At 40.1% G+C, this 16,237-nt stretch overlaps 1 protein-coding gene across 2 annotated transcripts in view; it reads right to left on the bottom strand.

Annotated features, from left to right (window-relative positions):
• LOC131932718 (integrin alpha-10) overlaps window positions 1-16,237 on the bottom strand; it is a 75,131-nt gene that overhangs the window by 6,312 nt on the left and 52,582 nt on the right. Inside the window, exons 20-22 of one of the 2 annotated variants that reach the window (XM_059289634.1) lie at window positions 2,526-2,730; window positions 1,598-1,778; window positions 1,110-1,192 (exon numbers count right to left, since the gene is read on the bottom strand). In XM_059289634.1, coding sequence (XP_059145617.1) covers window positions 1,110-1,192; window positions 1,598-1,778; window positions 2,526-2,730 — 469 coding nt within the window. The remainder of the gene's footprint in view (window positions 1-1,109; window positions 1,193-1,597; window positions 1,779-2,525; window positions 2,731-16,237) is intronic. The other variant, XM_059289635.1, reaches the window with a different exon arrangement.

The raw sequence follows: 16,237 nt of genomic DNA, 5'->3' as shown, positions 1-16,237 counted from the left end.
TTAGAAAACAAGCTGCAAGCGCGCCTTACAGTCCCCTCTCTTCCTCTCTATCGCTACCACCCCCCACCCCCTCACATGGTTTGGTGAGCTGTGGTTCACGATGTTTACATTTTACAATCATAGAGACGGGTTTGGTGACGGCTATTAGGGGCAGATAATTTAGTTTGAAACGATTTTAAACTTAGAGGAGGTAACTAAGAGGAGACTGCTTTCACGTGGGGGGGGGGGGGGGGAGGGGTGTTTAGTGTTTTTAAGCAAATATTTTCAGTGGCAGCATTTGTACTGTCGAATTCACAAATTATAAATTACTGAAAAGTAGAAAAAAAACAGCTAAATTGCGGCGTATGATACGCAGCGGGTCGGCTCGTATATTATAATACTCTGTTAAATAACTTTTAAGAAAAGCGAGGGGCGCTTCCTAAAGTTTAGTCAAATGTTAGTAAATGTATCCAATACATATTATAAGACTGCCTACTAATATCAGAAAATTGTAATAATTTCATAAACAATTAATTAGACATCCAATTAAGTCAAATGTAATGTCACATTGGATTGTTATCGGGTCTTGACCCACATGCCGAATTTCAAAGAACTTGATCGGTTAGAAGTGCCTGAAATTTCGCTCTCCCGTTTCGATCTAGACAGACCGACATGCTTAAGATGGATGAAGCAAGTTAAATAAAAGCTTGTAAAAAGTCTCTAGAAACTAAACACTCGAACACCCCAGACAAACCCTACCCTAATTCCAGTAATAGTACAAATATAAAGAAACATAAAACAATCCTAAGTTCAAACAAATCAAAATCTAGGCACATTAGTCCTACAACACTAAGTTACGAAAAAGAAAATCTTCATCGGAAATGAACCCAACACTTACACTTAACCACCATAAGGAAGTACTAGCAGCTAATATCAAGTATTACCATGTATTTAAATATTGTGTAATAAACTGTACACTTAAGTATTAGTCTGAACACTAAAGTACTAGTCTATACACTAAAGTACGGAGCTGTGTACTAAGCTGTCCACTAAAGTACTAGGATGTATACTCAAGTACTAGGATATTTACTAAAGTAGTAGGATGTACACTGAAGTACTATGTATCTTACAACTACATAGGTTTTCTCCCCACTGCTGTCAGCTGCCCGCTTTCTTCTGTTGCTAGGGACGCCAAAGTCAATGGTGGTTTCTGCTGGAGGGGAATCATTGGTTAGTTGAATGAGATGGGTGGTGTCTGTATTCGTATATGGTTGATGTGGTTGTTAGTAATTGGTGAGGGTTTGTGGTTGAGTGAGTATCGAGTGACCGTGTGTTGTGTAATGTGTGTGTATTGTATTAGCGTGTATTTTGCGATAGTGTGTTGTGTATTTTGTGCGCACGTGATGATTGAGTGTATCTTATTTGTGCGTGCGTTGTATGTATGTGTTGTGTGTTGCATGTGTGTGTGTGTGTGAACGTGTGTTGTGTGAACGTGTGTTGTGTGAATGTGTGTTGTGTGAACGTGTGTTGTGTGAATGTGTGAACGTGTGTTGTGTGAATGTGTGAACGTGTGTTGTGTGGTTATTTATGAGCGTGTGTTGTATGAGGTTGTATATACCTGCTGTAGTCAAAGATGCTGTGGTCTGTGGTGCTTGACTGGGTTTTGTAGTGCTGCCATTTGCTGTAGCTGATGAAGTGACTGTTGTCGATGATGTTGATGTAGTGGTGGTTGAGCTGTGGAGGATGTTGATGTTGCCTACAGCTGTGCAGCTGGTGACCTCACCATCTGGACCAGACAGCTGGAACAAAACATCTTTAATAAACAAGGGGGGGGGAGATTTACTTTAGGTGAGACGTTTTGACAAGAGTGAGACTTCTAGAGTGATACTTTTATCTGAGGTGAGACGTTTTGACTAGAGTGATTCTTTTATCTGAGGTGAGACGTTTTGACTAGAGTGATACTTTTTTCTGAGGTGAGGCGTTTTGACTAGAGTGATACTTTAATCTGAGGTGAGGCGTTTTGACTAGAGTGATACTTTTATCTGAGGTGAGACGTTTTGACTAGAGTGATACTTTAATCTGAGGTGAGGCGTTTTGACTAGAGTGATACTTTTTTCTGAGGTGAGGCGTTTTGACTAGAGTGATACTTTAATCTGAGGTGAGGCGTTTTGACTAGAGTGATACTTTTATCTGAGGTGAGACGTTTTGACTAGAGTGATACTTTAATCTGAGGTGAGGCGTTTTGACTAGAGTGATACTTTTATCTGAGGTGAGACGTTTTGACTAGAGTGATACTTTTATCTGAGGTGAGACGTTTTGACAAGAGTGAGACTTCTAGAGTGATACTTTTATCTGAGGTGAGACGTTTTGACTGGAGTGATACTTTTATCTGAGGAGAGACGTTTTGACTAGAGTGATACTTTTATCTGAGGAGAGACGTTTTGACTAGAGTGATACTTTTATCTGAGGAGAGACGTTTTGTCTAGCGTGAGACTTGGTGAGGGCGAGATAAAACTGTAGATTATGAACTACAAGACATTTGATACCCTGACGTTCGCCTGTAGGACGATCTTGGACCTGTCCGTCAGGAGCACAGGGACGCTGATGGTGATGGTAGTGGCGGGCAGGAAGCTGGGCCCTCGGTTGGTGATCAGGACCTTGTGGCTCACGTTCAGCGGCACCGTGCGTCCATCGCTGTCTGACTGGCTCCCTTTGGCTTCGTACACCGTGTAGGCGGACGGCGAGGAGGAGCTGAAAGTTCAAAGTCAGGAACTTTTAACCTGCTCTCACACAAAGTCTGGAACTTTTAACCTGTTCTCACACAAAGTCTGGAACTTTTAACCTGCTCTCACACAAAGACTGGAACTTTTAACCTGCTGTCACACAAAGTCTGGAACTTTTAACCTGTTCTCACACAAAGTCTGGAACTTTTAACCTGCTTTCACACAAAGTCTGGAACTTTTAACCTGCTCTCACACAAAGTCTGGAACTTTTAACCTGCTCTCACACAAAGTCTGGAACTTTTAACCTGCTCTCACACAAAGTCTGGAACTTTTAACCTGTTCTCACACAAAGTCTAGAACTTTTAACCTGCTCTCACATAACAGTCTAAAACTTTTAACCTGCTCTCACATAACAGTCTAAAACTTTTAACCTGCTCTCACACAAAGTCTGGAACTTTTAACCTGCTCTCACACAAAGTCTAGAACTTTTAACCTGCTCTCACAAAAAGTCTGGAACTTTTAACATGCTCTCACACAAAGTCTGGAACTTTTAACCTGCTCTCACACAAAGTCTGGAACTTTTAACCTGCTCTCACACAAAGCCTGGAACTTTTAACCTGCTCTCACACAAAGTCTGGAACTTTTAACCTGCTTTCACACAAAGTCTGGAACTTTTAACCTGCTCTCACACAAAGTCTGGAACTTTTAACCTGTTCTCACACAAAGTCTGGAACTTTTAACCTGCTCTCACACAAAGCCTGGAACTTTTAACCTGCTCTCACACAAAGTCTGGAACTTTTAACCTGCTCTCACACAAAGTCTGGAACTTTTAACCTGCTCTCACACAAAGACTGGAACTTTTAACCTGCTCTCACACAAAGTCTAAAACTTTTAACCTGCTCTCACACAAAGTCTAAAACTTTTAACCTGCTCTCACACAAAGTCTAGAACTTTTAACCTGCTCTCACACAAAGTCTGGAACTTTTAACCTGCTCTCACACAAAGTCTGGAACTTTTAACCTGCTCTCACACAAAGTCTGGAACTTTTAACCTGCTCTCACACAAAGTCTAGAACTTTTAACCTGCTCTCACACAAAGTCTGGAACTTTTAACCTGCTCTCACACAAAGTCTGGAACTTTTAACCTGCTCTCACACAAAGTATGGAACATTTAACCTGCTCTGACACAAAGTCTGGAACTTTTAACCTGCTCTGACACAAAGTCTGGAACTTTTAACCTGCTCTCACACAAAGTCTGGAACTTTTAACCTGCTCTCACACAAAGTCTAGAACTTTTAACCTGCTCTCACACAAAGTCTGGAACTTTTAACCTGCTCTCACACAAAGTCTGGAACTTTTAACCTGCTCTCACACAAAGTCTGGAACTTTTAACCTGCTCTCACACAAAGTCTGGAACTTTTAACCTGCTCTCACACAAAGTCTGGAACTTTTAACCTGCTCTCACACAAAGTCTGGAACTTTTAACCTGCTCTCACACAAAGTCTAGAACTTTTAACCTGCTCTGACACAAAGTCTGAAACTTTTAACCTGCTCTCACACAAAGTCTAGAACTTTAACATGCTCTCACACAAAGTCTGGAACTTTTAACCTGCTTTCACACAAAGTCTGGAACTTTTAACCTGCTCTCACACAAAGTCTGGAACTTTTAACCTGCTCTCACACAAAGTCTGGAACTTTTAACCTGCTCTCACACAAAGTCTAGAACTTTTAACCTGCTCTCACATAACAGTCTAAAACTTTTAACCTGCTCTCACATAACAGTCTAAAACTTTTAACCTGCTCTCACACAAAGTCTGGAACTTTTAACCTGCTCTCACACAAAGTCTGGAACTTTTAACCTGCTCTCACACAAAGTCTGGAACTTTTAACCTGCTCTCACACAAAGTCTGGAACTTTTAACCTGTTCTCACACAAAGTCTAGAACTTTTAACCTGCTCTCACACAAAGTCTAAAACTTTTAACCTGCTCTGAAACAAAGTCTGTAACTTTTAACCTGCTCTCACACAAAGTCTAGAACTTTAACATGCTCTCACACAAAGTCTGGAACTTTTAACATGCTCTCACACAAAGTCTGGAACTTTTAACCTGCTCTCACACAAAGTCTGGAACTTTTAACCTGCTCTCACACAAAGCCTGGAACTTTTAACCTGCTCTCACACAAAGTCTGGAACTTTTAACCTGCTCTCACACAAAGTCTGGAACTTTTAACCTGCTCTCACACAAAGTCTGGAACTTTTAACCTGCTCTCACACAAAGTCTGGAACTTTTAACCTGCTCTCACACAAAGTCTGGAACTTTTAACCTGCTCTCACACAAAGTCTGGAACTTTTAACCTGCTCTCACACAAAGTCTGGAACTTTTAACCTGCTCTTACACAAAGTCTGGAACTTTTAACCTGCTTTTACACAAAGTCTGGAACTTTTAACCTGCTCTCACACAAAGTCTGGAACTTTTAACCTGCTCTCACACAAAGTCTGGAACTTTTAACCTGCTCTCACACAAAGTCTAGAACTTTTAACCTGCTCTGACACAAAGTCTGGAACTTTTAACCTGCTCTCACACAAAGTCTGGAACTTTTAACCTGCTCTCACACAAAGTCTGGAACTTTTAACCTGCTCTCACACAAAGTCTGGAACTTTTAACCTGCTCTCACACAAAGTCTGGAACTTTTAACCTGCTCTCACACAAAGTCTAGAACTTTTAACCTGCTCTGACACAAAGTCTGAAACTTTTAACCTGCTCTCACACAAAGTCTAGAACTTTAACATGCTCTCACACAAAGTCTGGAACTTTTAACCTGCTTTCACACAAAGTCTGGAACTTTTAACCTGCTCTCACACAAAGTCTGGAACTTTTAACCTGCTCTCACACAAAGTCTGGAACTTTTAACCTGCTCTCACACAAAGTCTAGAACTTTTAACCTGCTCTCACATAACAGTCTAAAACTTTTAACCTGCTCTCACATAACAGTCTAAAACTTTTAACCTGCTCTCACACAAAGTCTGGAACTTTTAACCTGCTCTCACACAAAGTCTGGAACTTTTAACCTGCTCTCACACAAAGTCTGGAACTTTTAACCTGCTCTCACACAAAGTCTGGAACTTTTAACCTGCTCTCACACAAAGTCTAGAACTTTTAACCTGCTCTCACATAACAGTCTAAAACTTTTAACCTGCTCTCACATAACAGTCTAAAACTTTTAACCTGCTCTCACACAAAGTCTGGAACTTTTAACCTGCTCTCACACAAAGTCTGGAACTTTTAACCTGCTCTCACACAAAGTCTGGAACTTTTAACCTGCTCTCACACAAAGTCTGGAACTTTTAACCTGCTCTCACACAAAGTCTGGAACTTTTAACCTGCTCTCACACAAAGTCTGGAACTTTTAACCTGCTCTCACACAAAGTCTGGAACTTTTAACCTGCTCTCACACAAAGTCTAGAACTTTTAACCTGCTCTGACACAAAGTCTGAAACTTTTAACCTGCTCTCACACAAAGTCTAGAACTTTAACATGCTCTCACACAAAGTCTGGAACTTTTAACCTGCTTTCACACAAAGTCTGGAACTTTTAACCTGCTCTCACACAAAGTCTGGAACTTTTAACCTGCTCTCACACAAAGTCTGGAACTTTTAACCTGCTCTCACACAAAGTCTAGAACTTTTAACCTGCTCTCACATAACAGTCTAAAACTTTTAACCTGCTCTCACATAACAGTCTAAAACTTTTAACCTGCTCTCACACAAAGTCTGGAACTTTTAACCTGCTCTCACACAAAGTCTGGAACTTTTAACCTGCTCTCACACAAAGTCTGGAACTTTTAACCTGCTCTCACACAAAGTCTGGAACTTTTAACCTGTTCTCACACAAAGTCTAGAACTTTTAACCTGCTCTCACACAAAGTCTAAAACTTTTAACCTGCTCTGAAACAAAGTCTGTAACTTTTAACCTGCTCTCACACAAAGTCTAGAACTTTAACATGCTCTCACACAAAGTCTGGAACTTTTAACATGCTCTCACACAAAGTCTGGAACTTTTAACCTGCTCTCACACAAAGTCTGGAACTTTTAACCTGCTCTCACACAAAGCCTGGAACTTTTAACCTGCTCTCACACAAAGTCTGGAACTTTTAACCTGCTCTCACACAAAGTCTGGAACTTTTAACCTGCTCTCACACAAAGTCTGGAACTTTTAACCTGCTCTCACACAAAGTCTGGAACTTTTAACCTGCTCTCACACAAAGTCTGGAACTTTTAACCTGCTCTCACACAAAGTCTGGAACTTTTAACCTGCTCTCACACAAAGTCTGGAACTTTTAACCTGCTCTTACACAAAGTCTGGAACTTTTAACCTGCTTTTACACAAAGTCTGGAACTTTTAACCTGCTCTCACACAAAGTCTGGAACTTTTAACCTGCTCTCACACAAAGTCTGGAACTTTTAACCTGCTCTCACACAAAGTCTAGAACTTTTAACCTGCTCTGACACAAAGTCTGGAACTTTTAACCTGCTCTCACACAAAGTCTGGAACTTTTAACCTGCTCTCACACAAAGTCTGGAACTTTTAACCTGCTCTCACACAAAGTCTGGAACTTTTAACCTGCTCTCACACAAAGTCTGGAACTTTTAACCTGCTCTCACACAAAGTCTAGAACTTTTAACCTGCTCTGACACAAAGTCTGAAACTTTTAACCTGCTCTCACACAAAGTCTAGAACTTTAACATGCTCTCACACAAAGTCTGGAACTTTTAACCTGCTTTCACACAAAGTCTGGAACTTTTAACCTGCTCTCACACAAAGTCTGGAACTTTTAACCTGCTCTCACACAAAGTCTGGAACTTTTAACCTGCTCTCACACAAAGTCTAGAACTTTTAACCTGCTCTCACATAACAGTCTAAAACTTTTAACCTGCTCTCACATAACAGTCTAAAACTTTTAACCTGCTCTCACACAAAGTCTGGAACTTTTAACCTGCTCTCACACAAAGTCTGGAACTTTTAACCTGCTCTCACACAAAGTCTGGAACTTTTAACCTGCTCTCACACAAAGTCTGGAACTTTTAACCTGCTCTCACACAAAGTCTAGAACTTTTAACCTGCTCTCACATAACAGTCTAAAACTTTTAACCTGCTCTCACATAACAGTCTAAAACTTTTAACCTGCTCTCACACAAAGTCTGGAACTTTTAACCTGCTCTCACACAAAGTCTGGAACTTTTAACCTGCTCTCACACAAAGTCTGGAACTTTTAACCTGCTCTCACACAAAGTCTGGAACTTTTAACCTGTTCTCACACAAAGTCTAGAACTTTTAACCTGCTCTCACACAAAGTCTAAAACTTTTAACCTGCTCTGAAACAAAGTCTGTAACTTTTAACCTGCTCTCACACAAAGTCTAGAACTTTAACATGCTCTCACACAAAGTCTGGAACTTTTAACATGCTCTCACACAAAGTCTGGAACTTTTAACCTGCTCTCACACAAAGTCTGGAACTTTTAACCTGCTCTCACACAAAGCCTGGAACTTTTAACCTGCTCTCACACAAAGTCTGGAACTTTTAACCTGCTCTCACACAAAGTCTGGAACTTTTAACCTGCTCTCACACAAAGTCTGGAACTTTTAACCTGCTCTCACACAAAGTCTGGAACTTTTAACCTGCTCTCACACAAAGTCTGGAACTTTTAACCTGCTCTCACACAAAGTCTGGAACTTTTAACCTGCTCTCACACAAAGTCTGGAACTTTTAACCTGCTCTTACACAAAGTCTGGAACTTTTAACCTGCTTTTACACAAAGTCTGGAACTTTTAACCTGCTCTCACACAAAGTCTGGAACTTTTAACCTGCTCTCACACAAAGTCTGGAACTTTTAACCTGCTCTCACACAAAGTCTAGAACTTTTAACCTGCTCTGACACAAAGTCTGGAACTTTTAACCTGCTCTCACACAAAGTCTGGAACTTTTAACCTGCTCTCACACAAAGTCTGGAACTTTTAACCTGCTCTCACACAAAGTCTGGAACTTTTAACCTGCTCTCACACAAAGTCTGGAACTTTTAACCTGCTCTCACACAAAGTCTAGAACTTTTAACCTGCTCTGACACAAAGTCTGAAACTTTTAACCTGCTCTCACACAAAGTCTAGAACTTTAACATGCTCTCACACAAAGTCTGGAACTTTTAACCTGCTTTCACACAAAGTCTGGAACTTTTAACCTGCTCTCACACAAAGTCTGGAACTTTTAACCTGCTCTCACACAAAGTCTGGAACTTTTAACCTGCTCTCACACAAAGTCTAGAACTTTTAACCTGCTCTCACATAACAGTCTAAAACTTTTAACCTGCTCTCACATAACAGTCTAAAACTTTTAACCTGCTCTCACACAAAGTCTGGAACTTTTAACCTGCTCTCACACAAAGTCTGGAACTTTTAACCTGCTCTCACACAAAGTCTGGAACTTTTAACCTGCTCTCACACAAAGTCTGGAACTTTTAACCTGTTCTCACACAAAGTCTAGAACTTTTAACCTGCTCTCACACAAAGTCTAAAACTTTTAACCTGCTCTGAAACAAAGTCTGTAACTTTTAACCTGCTCTCACACAAAGTCTAGAACTTTAACATGCTCTCACACAAAGTCTGGAACTTTTAACATGCTCTCACACAAAGTCTGGAACTTTTAACCTGCTCTCACACAAAGTCTGGAACTTTTAACCTGCTCTCACACAAAGCCTGGAACTTTTAACCTGCTCTCACACAAAGTCTGGAACTTTTAACCTGCTCTCACACAAAGTCTGGAACTTTTAACCTGCTCTCACACAAAGTCTGGAACTTTTAACCTGCTCTCACACAAAGTCTGGAACTTTTAACCTGCTCTCACACAAAGTCTGGAACTTTTAACCTGCTCTCACACAAAGTCTGGAACTTTTAACCTGCTCTCACACAAAGTCTGGAACTTTTAACCTGCTCTTACACAAAGTCTGGAACTTTTAACCTGCTTTTACACAAAGTCTGGAACTTTTAACCTGCTCTCACACAAAGTCTGGAACTTTTAACCTGCTCTCACACAAAGTCTGGAACTTTTAACCTGCTCTCACACAAAGTCTAGAACTTTTAACCTGCTCTGACACAAAGTCTGGAACTTTTAACCTGCTCTCACACAAAGTCTAGAACTTTAACATGCTCTCACACAAAGTCTGGAACTTTTAACCTGCTTTCACACAAAGTCTGGAACTTTTAACCTGCTCTCACACAAAGTCTGGAACTTTTAACCTGCTCTCACACAAAGTCTGGAACTTTTAACCTGCTCTCACACAAAGTCTAGAACTTTTAACATGCTCTCACATAACAGTCTAAAACTTTTAACCTGCTCTCACATAACAGTCTAAAACTTTTAACCTGCTCTCACACAAAGTCTGGAACTTTTAACCTGCTCTCACACAAAGTCTGGAACTTTTAACCTGCTCTCACACAAAGTCTGGAACTTTTAACCTGCTCTCACACAAAGTCTGGAACTTTTAACCTGTTCTCACACAAAGTCTAGAACTTTTAACCTGCTCTCACACAAAGTCTAAAACTTTTAACCTGCTCTGAAACAAAGTCTGTAACTTTTAACCTGCTCTCACACAAAGTCTAGAACTTTAACATGCTCTCACACAAAGTCTGGAACTTTTAACATGCTCTCACACAAAGTCTGGAACTTTTAACCTGCTCTCACACAAAGTCTGGAACTTTTAACCTGCTCTCACACAAAGTCTGGAACTTTTAACCTGCTCTCACACAAAGTCTGGAACTTTTAACCTGCTTTCACACAAAGTCTGGAACTTTTAACCTGCTCTCACACAAAGTCTGGAACTTTTAACCTGCTTTCACACAAAGTCTGGAACTTTTAACCTGCTCTCACACAAAGTCTGGAACTTTTAACCTGCTCTCACACAAAGTCTGGAACTTTTAACCTGCTCTCACACAAAGTCTGGAACTTTTAACCTGTTCTCACACAAAGTCTAGAACTTTTAACCTGCTCTCACATAACAGTCTAAAACTTTTAACCTGCTCTCACATAACAGTCTAAAACTTTTAACCTGCTCTCACACAAAGTCTGGAACTTTTAACCTGCTCTCACACAAAGTCTAGAACTTTTAACCTGCTCTCACAAAAAGTCTGGAACTTTTAACATGCTCTCACACAAAGTCTGGAACTTTTAACCTGCTCTCACACAAAGTCTGGAACTTTTAACCTGCTCTCACACAAAGCCTGGAACTTTTAACCTGCTCTCACACAAAGTCTGGAACTTTTAACCTGCTCTTACACAAAGTCTGGAACTTTTAACCTGCTTTCACACAAAGTATGGAACTTTTAACCTGCTCTCACACAAAGTCTGGAACTTTTAACCTGCTCTCACACAAAGTCTGGAACTTTTAACCTGCTCTCACACAAAGTCTGGAACTTTTAACCTGCTCTCACACAAAGTCTAGAACTTTTAACCTGCTCTGAAACAAAGTCTGTAACTTTTAACCTGCTCTCACACAAAGTCTAGAACTTTAACATGCTCTCACACAAAGTCTGGAACTTTTAACATGCTCTCACACAAAGTCTGGAACTTTTAACCTGCTCTCACACAAAGTCTGGAACTTTTAACCTGCTTTCACACAAAGTCTGGAACTTTTAACCTGCTCTCACACAAAGTCTGGAACTTTTAACCTGCTCTCACACAAAGTCTGGAACTTTTAACCTGCTCTGACACAAAGTCTGGAACTTTTAACCTGCTCTCACACAGTCTAGAACTTTAACATGCTCTCACACAAAGTCTGGAACTTTTAACATGCTCTCACACAAAGTCTGGAACTTTTAACCTGCTCTCACACAAAGTCTGGAACTTTTAACCTGCTCTCACACAAAGTCTGGAACTTTTAACATGCTCTCACACAAAGTCTGGAACTTTTAACCTGCTCTCACACAAAGTCTGGAACTTTTAACCTGCTCTCACACAAAGTCTGGAACTTTTAACCTGTTCTCACACAAAGTCTAGAACTTTTAACCTGCTCTCACATAAAGTCTAAAACTTTTAACCTGCTCTGAAACAAAGTCTGTAACTTTTAACCTGCTCTCACACAAAGTCTAGAACTTTTAACCTGCTCTGACACAAAGTCTGGAACTTTTAACCTGCTCTCACACAAAGTCTAGAACTTTAACATGCTCTCACACAAAGTCTGGAACTTTTAACCTGCTTTCACACAAAGTCTGGAACTTTTAACCTGCTCTCACACAAAGTCTGGAACTTTTAACCTGCTCTCACACAAAGTCTGGAACTTTTAACCTGCTCTCACACAAAGTCTAGAACTTTTAACCTGCTCTCACATAACAGTCTAAAACTTTTAACCTGCTCTCACATAACAGTCTAAAACTTTTAACCTGCTCTCACACAAAGTCTGGAACTTTTAACCTGCTCTCACACAAAGTCTGGAACTTTTAACCTGCTCTCACACAAAGTCTGGAACTTTTAACCTGCTCTCACACAAAGTCTGGAACTTTTAACCTGTTCTCACACAAAGTCTAGAACTTTTAACCTGCTCTCACACAAAGTCTAAAACTTTTAACCTGCTCTGAAACAAAGTCTGTAACTTTTAACCTGCTCTCACACAAAGTCTAGAACTTTAACATGCTCTCACACAAAGTCTGGAACTTTAAACATGCTCTCACACAAAGTCTGGAACTTTTAACCTGCTCTCACACAAAGTCTGGAACTTTTAACCTGCTCTCACACAAAGCCTGGAACTTTTAACCTGCTCTCACACAAAGTCTGGAACTTTTAACCTGCTTTCACACAAAGTCTGGAACTTTTAACCTGCTCTCACACAAAGTCTGGAACTTTTAACCTGCTTTCACACAAAGTCTGGAACTTTTAACCTGCTCTCACACAAAGTCTGGAACTTTTAACCTGCTCTCACACAAAGTCTGGAACTTTTAACCTGCTCTCACACAAAGTCTGGAACTTTTAACCTGTTCTCACACAAAGTCTAGAACTTTTAACCTGCTCTCACATAACAGTCTAAAACTTTTAACCTGCTCTCACATAACAGTCTAAAACTTTTAACCTGCTCTCACACAAAGTCTGGAACTTTTAACCTGCTCTCACACAAAGTCTAGAACTTTTAACCTGCTCTCACAAAAAGTCTGGAACTTTTAACATGCTCTCACACAAAGTCTGGAACTTTTAACCTGCTCTCACACAAAGTCTGGAACTTTTAACCTGCTCTCACACAAAGCCTGGAACTTTTAACCTGCTCTCACACAAAGTCTGGAACTTTTAACCTGCTCTTACACAAAGTCTGGAACTTTTAACCTGCTTTCACACAAAGTATGGAACTTTTAACCTGCTCTCACACAAAGTCTGGAACTTTTAACCTGCTCTCACACAAAGTCTGGAACTTTTAACCTGCTCTCACACAAAGTCTGGAACTTTTAACCTGCTCTCACACAAAGTCTAGAACTTTTAACCTGCTCTGAAACAAAGTCTGTAACTTTTAACCTGCTCTCACACAAAGTCTAGAACTTTAACATGCTCTCACACAAAGTCTGGAACTTTTAACATGCTCTCACACAAAGTCTGGAACTTTTAACCTGCTCTCACACAAAGTCTGGAACTTTTAACCTGCTTTCACACAAAGTCTGGAACTTTTAACCTGCTCTCACACAAAGTCTGGAACTTTTAACCTGCTCTCACACAAAGTCTGGAACTTTTAACCTGCTCTGACACAAAGTCTGGAACTTTTAACCTGCTCTCACACAAAGTCTAGAACTTTAACATGCTCTCACACAAAGTCTGGAACTTTTAACATGCTCTCACACAAAGTCTGGAACTTTTAACCTGCTCTCACACAAAGTCTGGAACTTTTAACCTGCTTTCACACAAAGTCTGGAACTTTTAACATGCTCTCACACAAAGTCTGGAACTTTTAACCTGCTCTCACACAAAGTCTGGAACTTTTAACCTGCTCTCACACAAAGTCTGGAACTTTTAACCTGTTCTCACACAAAGTCTAGAACTTTTAACCTGCTCTCACATAAAGTCTAAAACTTTTAACCTGCTCTGAAACAAAGTCTGTAACTTTTAACCTGCTCTCACACAAAGTCTAGAACTTTAACATGCTCTCACACAAAGTCTGGAACTTTTAACATGCTCTCACACAAAGTCTGGAACTTTTAACCTGCTCTCACACAAAGTCTAGAACTTTAACATGCTCTCACACAAAGTCTGGAACTTTTAACATGCTCTCACACAAAGTCTGGAACTTTTAACCTGCTCTCACACAAAGTCTGGAACTTTTAACCTGCTCTCACACAAAGCCTGGAACTTTTAACCTGCTCTCACACAAAGCCTGGAACTTTTAACCTGCTTTCACACAAAGTCTGGAACTTTTAACCTGCTCTCACACAAAGTCTGGAACTTTTAACCTGCTTTCACACAAAGTCTGGAACTTTTAACCTGCTCTCACACAAAGTCTGGAACTTTTAACCTGCTCTCACACAAAGTCTGGAACTTTTAACCTGCTCTCACACAAAGTCTGGAACTTTTAACCTGCTCTTACACAAAGTCTGGAACTTTTAACCTGCTTTTACACAAAGTCTGGAACTTTTAACCTGCTCTCACACAAAGTCTGGAACTTTTAACCTGCTCTCACACAAAGTCTGGAACTTTTAACCTGCTCTCACACAAAGTCTAGAACTTTTAACCTGCTCTGACACAAAGTCTGGAACTTTTAACCTGCTCTCACACAAAGTCTAGAACTTTAACATGCTCTCACACAAAGTCTGGAACTTTTAACCTGCTTTCACACAAAGTCTGGAACTTTTAACCTGCTCTCACACAAAGTCTGGAACTTTTAACCTGCTCTCACACAAAGTCTGGAACTTTTAACCTGCTCTCACACAAAGTCTAGAACTTTTAACCTGCTCTCACATAACAGTCTAAAACTTTTAACCTGCTCTCACATAACAGTCTAAAACTTTTAACCTGCTCTCACACAAAGTCTGGAACTTTTAACCTGCTCTCACACAAAGTCTGGAACTTTTAACCTGCTCTCACACAAAGTCTGGAACTTTTAACCTGCTCTCACACAAAGTCTGGAACTTTTAACCTGTTCTCACACAAAGTCTAGAACTTTTAACCTGCTCTCACACAAAGTCTAAAACTTTTAACCTGCTCTGAAACAAAGTCTGTAACTTTTAACCTGCTCTCACACAAAGTCTAGAACTTTAACATGCTCTCACACAAAGTCTGGAACTTTTAACATGCTCTCACACAAAGTCTAGAACTTTAACATGCTCTCACACAAAGTCTGGAACTTTTAACCTGCTCTCACACAAAGTCTAGAACTTTTAACCTGCTCTCACATAACAGTCTAAAACTTTTAACCTGCTCTCACATAACAGTCTAAAACTTTTAACCTGCTCTCACACAAAGTCTGGAACTTTTAACCTGCTCTCACACAAAGTCTGGAACTTTTAACCTGCTCTCACACAAAGTCTGGAACTTTTAACCTGCTCTCACACAAAGTCTGGAACTTTTAACCTGTTCTCACACAAAGTCTAGAACTTTTAACCTGCTCTCACATAAAGTCTAAAACTTTTAACCTGCTCTGAAACAAAGTCTGTAACTTTTAACCTGCTCTCACACAAAGTCTAGAACTTTTAACCTGCTCTGACACAAAGTCTGGAACTTTTAACCTGCTCTCACACAAAGTCTAGAACTTTAACATGCTCTCACACAAAGTCTGGAACTTTTAACCTGCTTTCACACAAAGTCTGGAACTTTTAACCTGCTCTCACACAAAGTCTGGAACTTTTAACCTGCTCTCACACAAAGTCTGGAACTTTTAACCTGCTCTCACACAAAGTCTAGAACTTTTAACCTGCTCTCACATAACAGTCTAAAACTTTTAACCTGCTCTCACATAACAGTCTAAAACTTTTAACCTGCTCTCACACAAAGTCTGGAACTTTTAACCTGCTCTCACACAAAGTCTGGAACTTTTAACCTGCTCTCACACAAAGTCTGGAACTTTTAACCTGCTCTCACACAAAGTCTGGAACTTTTAACCTGTTCTCACACAAAGTCTAGAACTTTTAACCTGCTCTCACACAAAGTCTAAAACTTTTAACCTGCTCTGAAACAAAGTCTGTAACTTTTAACCTGCTCTCACACAAAGTCTAGAACTTTAACATGCTCTCACACAAAGTCTGGAACTTTAAACATGCTCTCACACAAAGTCTGGAACTTTTAACCTGCTCTCACACAAAGTCTGGAACTTTTAACCTGCTCTCACACAAAGCCTGGAACTTTTAACCTGCTCTCACACAAAGTCTGGAACTTTTAACCTGCTTTCACACAAAGTCTGGAACTTTTAACCTGCTCTCACACAAAGTCTGGAACTTTTAACCTGCTTTCACACAAAGTCTGGAACTTTTAACCTGCTCTCACACAAAGTCTGGAACTTTTAACCTGCTCTCACACAAAGTCTG

The sequence above is a fragment of the Physella acuta genome, unplaced genomic scaffold (genome assembly GCF_028476545.2).
Source record: "Physella acuta isolate Inbredline_101_S28 unplaced genomic scaffold, ASM2847654v3 ptg000105l, whole genome shotgun sequence".
NCBI lineage: Eukaryota > Metazoa > Mollusca > Gastropoda > Physidae > Physella > Physella acuta.
This window is presented reverse-complemented; position numbering and strand designations above follow the sequence as displayed.